Consider the following 8,194-nt stretch of genomic DNA (forward strand, 5'->3'; position numbering starts at 1 on the left):
CGCCCCCCGCCAAAATAAATAAATAAACATTGTTTTAAATGGTAAAAAAAAATAAAATAAAAACTTGTCCTCTACCCTTCTCTTTATCCTCCCTTTACCTTATCTCCCGTACTAGTGCTTGCCAAGTCCCAGGTTTCCACACACTGTAGAACGTCAGGGAGCTGGCAGACTCTGGACCTGTAATTACCAAAGGTTGTCTGGGGACACATAATACGCAGGTCCCTTCATTTTGCCTCTTTTGTCTAAAAATGAAATTGTAGTAAGAATCACTTTCAGTATTGTTACTTTTAATGAGTGAGTCATTCCGAATTTGAAGCCTCTACCTCTTCGTGTGAGAATTAGTAAAATAAGGAACACTAAACCATTTTAATTTGGAACAGAAAGACACTATGAAAACTGAGGTGTTGCTGCTGGAATTGGTAAAAACGCAACTTAAACCTTCTTTTTAGGAAGTTTTGAGACCAAAGACCATAATAAAGCACACTTAGGAGCTTGCTTCAAGAGAATGTTGTCCCTAATCCACACGTCTCCTTGCTACTTTTTAGTGTGCCTTTATAATCTCCTTCACCATCTGACCAAGATGTTTCCTAATGACCAGTGCCAACAATTTGGCTTTATCCCATTCTCATTTCATAAGCAATGAATGGTACGGCTGCAACACCATGAAATTAATTCCTAGAAGTCACAAAACAAGATTTTGACATGAGGGGATGTCCCTCACTTAGCGTTCCCTTCTGGATAAGATACCAGAGGCCTTGGTGCAGGGAATTCTTGAGAGAAAACAATAGGAGGATGAGGGATTGTGACGGGCTTTCTCCCCCACTGAAGAAAAACATCAATAACCCTGTTGACAGCGTAAAGCAGTGCTTCTATCTGGGGTCAAGGCCAGAACAATGGACACCTTATCCCACTCATCCTCTTCCTCTGATAAAGCCCCAACCAGTACTGTAAAGTCTTTTTTCGTAAGAGCCTAGTGACCTTTTTCAAAAAGTGCTTGAAAAAGAAGAGACGAAGGACAACTGGAATTAAGAGGATTTCCAGTCTGTTGCGGTGGCTGGTCTAGAAGGATGTCTCAATTCCTGCTTCTCACCTGCGTCTTTCTCACCATCACACCTGCATCACCAATGGGTGAGTCTTGTGTCACATACTTGGCACAACGCACTTTCTGATGTAGGAATTTGCTATTATGAACAGATAATTAAGAGCTACGTTCCAATATCTTAAATACTGGTTCTAGAATAGTGTGAGAAAATGTATGATAACCTATGATAGATACATTTTCAAAGAATTTCTGTTTCATGTTCCAGTTAGCCTCTTGCCCAGGCATCCAGAATTTCCATGGATTTGCCACAACCAACAGCTTTCCACAAGCTAAATATTTCTTGGAGTACGTGTAAAAAGAATTCTAACTTCTTTATATTATAGGCACTTGTAGAATTCCAACTTTAAGAGCGAAAAAAGATAATAATCTTTAGAGTTGAGGATAGAGGGGTTTTTTTTTGGTTGGTTGGTTGATTGGTTTTTTTGTTTTGTTTTGTTTTGTTTTGTTTTTAATGAATTCAAGGGACTGAATGAAAGCTCTATCCCCATGAAAGGCACAGATCTGGATAAATTGAACTTCTCAGTCTAGACATCTGTAAATACGGACTTTTTGCATACACTGAGTGAATCATAAACTCTCTCCCTTCTCAGGCTTGGCACAAGACTGGCCAACGAGGCAAAACAAAGTTTCAGTTCCAGTTACTAACACATTTCTCCTTTTTCCAATAGAATTTAAGTTCTAATTGGAAGAGAGAGTAAGAGGAGATCGAGATGGACAGAGCCATCCTGCTTGGCACTTTTGAGTAGCTCTGTTTAATTGACCCTGATTTATTTCTTCAGGGTAACTCAGGTCTTACTCTAGCACCTTTAAGGATGCACATTAAAAATAGGCTTGAGACCCCAAGGAGATGTGAAAATTAAGGTAATGTGGTATCCTGGATGGGATCCTAGAATAAAGACAAAGGCAAAAATTAAGGAAATCTAAACTATGGACTTGAGTTAATAATAATGTATCACCTTCGGATCATGAACTGTGGAAAAGGTACTGCAACTAATGTACAATGTTTCATAATAGGGGAAACTGGGCACAGAGTATATGGAAACTCTTTGTACTATTTTCTCAATTGTTCCCTAAATCTAATATTGTTCTTAAAAAATAGTCTATTAGAAAAAGATAGACTTGAGCTAGGTTTAATCACCCGTATCTTCTGCCAATAACTAACCGAGACTTGCCCCAGCAAAAGTAGCCCCCACCACCCGGAAGCTTCTGTTTGCCTTTCTTCCCATTCTTTACTGCTTACTCTCCAATACCTCTTGTTCCCACCCATCATACATCTTCTCTCTTCCCAGATCTTTTGGTTTTTTAAATTTATTTATTGCAGCCCTTCTAGAACTTTGACTCGATGCCAAAAGCGAGATAAATAAAGGGAGGCAAACCATAACAGTCTCTTAAAAACAGAGAACAAACTGAGGGTTGATGGGGGTGGAGGGTGGAATAAATGGGTGATGGGCTTTAAGGAGGGCACTTGTTGGGATGAGCACTGGCTTCTGTATGTAAGTGATGAATCACTGGGTTCTACTCCTGAAGCCAAGACTACACTGTATGTTAACTAACTTGAGAATTAAAAAGAATGAATGAATGAATGAATGAATGAATGAACTGAACCAACTACTTTGGGAGCTGGGGAGCCCCGAGGGAGGGTCTTCCCCTACAGGAGAGGGGAAGTGAAAGAAAAAAAGGAGGGGAGGGAAAAGAGAGGAAATGAGAGCGCAGGAAGCACAGGGGAAGAGTAGGAACTGGGAGGACCGGAGACGGAAGGAAGGACACTGGGGGCGCCTGGACCCAGTCCGAGGGGTGGCATCCCCCCCACCTGGAGGGCTGGGGATGGAAGGGTGGGGACGCTGGCTGACTTTGCTCTCTGCACTTGGCCCCCGTGAGGTGCCAGCCCTGGGGACACACAAGCTTCCGTGCATCCCAGACGGGGGTCCGCGGATGGGGGCCCTCAGGCAGGAATCCTGGCCAAGACGGAGGACCTTCCTGGCAGGGCTGGCCCGGGACTCAACTTTGCAAGGAACCGATGGAATTGTTCGTTTTGAAGGTCTCCCGTTTAAGGAGTGTATACATCAGCAATTTAGGATGCAGCATGCATAATACTGAATGCCGGACTCCACACTGAGAGACTGAACACAGGAATTCACACCAGTGGCCAGATTATTAAAGGATCTAAGGAGTGGAGAGGAATGGGTGTATTTAATGTTAGAAAATATTGCATGGGTAACTTAAAAATATATTTATTTTACAGAACATAGTCGGTAAATTTCCCCTATTTGTGCCATATGTTCCCTTCAATGAGAGGAAGTGAACTTTTAACAAATAACACCAAAAAATGACAGTTAAATTTAAGGAAAAACTTTATAAATCATGAAATAGTTGTTGAGGGAGGTTTAGGAATTTCTGCAAAAGCCATTAAAAGTTGAGTACCTAACCATTTCTTATAAAATTAGAGCCAAGGAGATCAACCAAATATTTCTATGAATTTATAATCACCTGCAAAATTGCCCTGGAAACCTTGCTTCTTAAGAGAATCACAGCTGGGAGAGCAGATGAGGGAATTTTTCCCTTTTGAGAGGGGAGAGAGTCTGTATGAGGACATTTCCTGCCCTCAAGTGACATCGCATACGGTCTAAGGCGCAGCTGGAATATCTCAGGCACATTTTAAAAGAGAGAGAGAGGCTCCTGCCATGTGCAGCTCTGCAAATGTGTTATTTCCAGAAAGTGCAATAGCCTTACTTCCTCTCGCAAAATTTCATATTCTCTTTGGGGCCATTAGCACTAGGCTACACCCTCCTCTACATGTGACTGAATTTAGAGAGAAAATTGGAGTTCAAAAGTAGACTTAGAAAATTCAAAATATTTTCTTAGACAACTTAAACTTTATGACCATGGTCCATCCACAGTTAATTATTGTGCAGTATTTGCTAAAACTGAATTTCTGTCTACAAAGCGCATTGGTCTTAATGTGAATTCCCTGACTACAAGGTCAGGTAAGTTGGCCTCATGTGCATTACAAAGGTAGTAGTACTCTCCGGCTGGTATTCCTTTCTAGAATTTCTTGGTTTTATAGATTCTTCATAAAGACAGTTTGCCTACGTTAATTCCATGTTTCCTTGAAATTGAGGGAAGCAGTGACAATATAGAGGATATTGGTGTCTTGAGTCATTAAAATATTTTTGATAAGATGTTTGTCCATGTGATTTATGCACTACAAAGGCATGCTTGAGAAATTTGGCTGTAGGGTGATGCCGTAGCTAATTGTTTATACACAAAAAGTTCCTATTTTCAATAAGTTTTCAATATATGCCAACATTCCCTTTGAGAATATCTTTGGTGATTACTTGTCAGTGTACTGTGTATTTCAAAACAGTGGATTTGTGCCAGAGGCATTTTCCTTTTCAGTGGGATGAGCTGTACACCTTTATTCACAAGTCAAACTTTCCAGTAGTGCAAAATGTCATTCACAGTCTTGCTTACAAATGACCATCCAAATACTTTGTTTAAATGTCTTAGATGAAAAGCTTACAACACTGAGATACGGCCTCTCCGTTAGTCCATAGCTGACCTAAAATCCCTCCCTGCAACAGTCTGCTCTTGCTCTAATAACAGAATACCTACATTTGTGAAAACTGATGCATACTCTTCAGTCTTTTTTTCTCCAAAGTATAATTCTCTGCTTCTTCCCCAGTTGGTAATTTTTAGGTTCCCTTCTGAGTCTGGTCACTGGACCCCAAATTTGTCCATACTTTCATATAGTATAGCCTCTAGGTGAACACAATACTCAAAATATTGTCTGACTCGAACAGAGTTCAGTGAAACTATAATCCTAAACTCCCTTGATCTGAACAACTATCCTTCTATCAAATGATTACTCTGGAAAAAAGTTGAGTCCAACGCTAACACTAAACCCTAAATAGATTTGAAATAATTTTTGCAACAGGCATTATAAAACATGTTTAAGTCAACTTGAGGCATCTTAAACAGCTACTGTTTGGGCTTTTAGATTATTTCTTTCTTAAGCCCCTCCCCCCCCCAAAATGTAAGATGAAGTAGGTGGACTCAAGCTTTCGCCATTGTAATCGGAAACACCACAAGGTGCCTGCCTCTGAGGTGTCTGTTTCATCCCCAGCCCTAGATCCCTGCTCTGCTTACATCAGCTTGAATGAGCCATGGAGGAACACCGACCACCAGTTCGATGAGTCTCAGGGCCCCCCTCTATGTGACAACCATGTGGATGGGGAGTGGTACCGCTTCACAGGCATGGCAGGGGATGCCATGCCCACCTTCTGCATACCTGAAAACCATTGTGGAACCCATGCACCTGTCTGGCTCAATGGTAGCCACCCTCTAGAAGGTGACGGCATCGTGCAACGCCAGGCCTGTGCAAGCTTCGGTGGGAACTGCTGCCTCTGGAACACCACGGTGGAGGTCAAGGCTTGTCCGGGTGGCTACTATGTATATCGTCTGACCAAGCCCAGTGTCTGCTTTCATGCCTACTGTGGTCGTGAGTACCTTCTCTGTGCTCTTTTCCTCCCCTATGAGGGCCACAGATGGCATCAGAAAAATGCTGTATGAAATTGAGTTATCGTAGTATCTCGGAGTCTAAATAACATTGATTTAGAGTCACAGGTAACTTCAGATTGTGATTTCTGTGATCTGTTCTTAGGTTTCTGGAGATGTCCTGAAGAAACAGAAAGGGAAAGGAATTATGACTTTGATCAGTTCTTTTTTATTTTGCCTTTGTTCCACTCAAACAAAACATTAGAAAATGAAATGTTGACTTGGGTTATTTAAATAGTGGATCTCTAACCGTTTTGAGTATGGAGGACCCTTTTTTAAGATATATATCAGACATCCATAAGGTAGTACTGTGCTTAGTATCCATTGATTTTTTTAAATGATATGTAATGGGAAAAACCTGCTTGAGATCAGTAGTATTTTAAAACAAATTTTTGTGTTATTAATCCCATCAAAATCTGCATGCATTTAAAAATTTTTTAATGTTTATTTATTTTTGAGACAGAGAGAGACAAAGCACGAGCAAGGGAGGGGCAGAGAGAGAGGGAGACACAGAATCCGAAGCAGGCTCCAGGCTCTGAGCTGTCAGCACAGAGCCCGAAGTGGGGCTTGAACTCATAAGCTGTGAGATCATGACCTGAGCCGAAGTCAGACACTTAAAAAAAAATCTGTATGCATTTAAGAAATAGAGTACAGGGGTGTCTGGGTGGCTCAGTCAAGCGTCCAACTTTGGCTCAGGTCATGATCTTATGGTTCATGGGTTCAAGCCCCACATTGGGCTCTATCTGATAGCTCAGAGCCTGAAGCCTGCTTTGGATTGTGTCTCCCTCTCTCTCTGCACCTCCCCCACTTATGCTCTGTCTCTCTCTGTGTCTCAAAAATAAATAAATGTTTAAAAAAATCTTTTTAAATAAAAAATAAAATACATAGAAGAATAGGGCATAACACTTACTTAATCTATAGCTCGTATTTGGTGAGGTTTTAGATTTGCAGAAACTATCACCTGTGGATCTGAAGTTGGGAACCATTGATCTAAATGACAGATGTCCCTGGGCAGTATCTCTTTCCATTGGGTTACATAAACCCTGAACTATGAGAACTCTCAATGTTGGCCAAGAGCTCCTACCTCATGATTGAACCCATGAGGCTTTCTCATGAATGAGTGTCCTCTGGTCCTTAACCCGTCGTGAAAGGTCGACCTTATCTTTCCACAGATTTTTATGACATCTGTGATGAGGACTGCCACGGCAGCTGCTTGGACACCAGTGAATGCACGTGTTCTCCGGGAACTGTGCTAGGCCCTGACAGGCAGACATGCTTCGGTAAGAAACTAATTGTGAGGTGGAAATAGGCCATTCACATCAAAAGGGAAATCAAAAACTTCCTGACTGTCATTTTTCTAGTTTGTGTCTCTAAACCCTTAGAACAGTATTTGCCTTTTTAGTTTGTGACTAAAGCCTCAAACCAAATTTATACATGTGGAGGAACAGTCTAGACTCACACTGTCCAATACAGCAGCCCCTACCCATGTGTGGCTGTGGAGCTCTTAATATGTGGCCAGTGTGGGGGCCCTTGGGTGGCTCATTCAGTTACGCATCTGACTTTGGCTCAGATCATGGTCTCACAGTTCGTGGGTTTGAGCCTCGCATCCAGCTCTGCGCTGACAGCTCAGAGCCTGGAGCCTGCTTCGGATTCTGTGTCCCTCTCTCGCCCTGCTTCTCCCCACTCATCCTCTCTCTGTCTCTCAAAAATAAATAAACGTTTAAAAAAATAAAAAATAAAAAATAAAAAAAAGAAATGTGGCTAGTGTGATTGAAAAACTAAATTTTAATTTTACCTAATTTTAATTTAAAAACTGATACTTGAGGGATGTCTGGGTGACTCCATTGGTTACGCAACTGACTCTTGATTTCGGCCCTGGTCATGATCTTGCAGTTCATGAGTTCAAGACCGCATCAGGGTCTGCACTCACAACACAGAGCCTGCTTCAGATCCTCTGTCTCCCTCTCTGCCCCTCCCCATTCTCTCTCTCTCTTTCTTTCTCAAAAATAAATGTTAAAAAAATTTTTTTAAGTGATATTTTATTCAGTCATTGGAAAACCGAAAATGTTTGGGACAACTTGAGTAACCAACAGTAAATTTTATGACTCTAAATGCCAACCAAGTATTTCTCTTTTTTTAATGTTTATTTATTTGTTTGAGAGAAGGAGAGAGAGGGAGAGAGAGTGAGCAGAGGAAGATAGATTGAGAGAGGGAGAGAGAGAATCCCAAGCAGGCTCAGCGGTGTGAGCGCACAACAATCCCATGACATGACCTGAGCTGAAATCAAGAGTCGGCCGCTTAGCCACCTGAGCCGCCCAGGCACTCCCCAACCAAGTAATTCAATGAAAAGTTAGCAACCAGGGAGCCTGGGTGGCTCAGTCAGCTGAGAATCTGACTCTTGATCTCAGCTCAGGTCTTGAGCTTAGGGTTGTGAGTTCAAGCTCCAGTTCTATGCCCAGCATATAGCCTACTAAAAAAGAAGAGGAAAGGAAAGGAAAGGAAAGGAAAGGAAAGGAAAGGAAAGGAAAGGAAAGGAAA

General features: G+C 41.8%; 1 protein-coding gene across 1 annotated transcript in view; it reads left to right on the forward strand.

Moving 5' to 3' along the window:
- Window positions 1-1,043: 1,043 nt before the first annotated feature.
- OIT3 (oncoprotein induced transcript 3) overlaps window positions 1,044-8,194 on the forward strand; it is a 27,134-nt gene continuing 19,983 nt past the window's right edge. Inside the window, exons 1-3 of the mRNA XM_049646192.1 lie at window positions 1,044-1,128; window positions 5,226-5,600; window positions 6,829-6,936. Of these exons, the coding sequence (XP_049502149.1) occupies window positions 1,068-1,128; window positions 5,226-5,600; window positions 6,829-6,936 (544 nt within the window). The 5' untranslated portion in view covers window positions 1,044-1,067. The remainder of the gene's footprint in view (window positions 1,129-5,225; window positions 5,601-6,828; window positions 6,937-8,194) is intronic.

Source organism: Panthera uncia, chromosome D2 (assembly GCF_023721935.1).
Source record: "Panthera uncia isolate 11264 chromosome D2, Puncia_PCG_1.0, whole genome shotgun sequence".
Taxonomy (NCBI): Eukaryota; Metazoa; Chordata; class Mammalia; order Carnivora; family Felidae; genus Panthera; species Panthera uncia.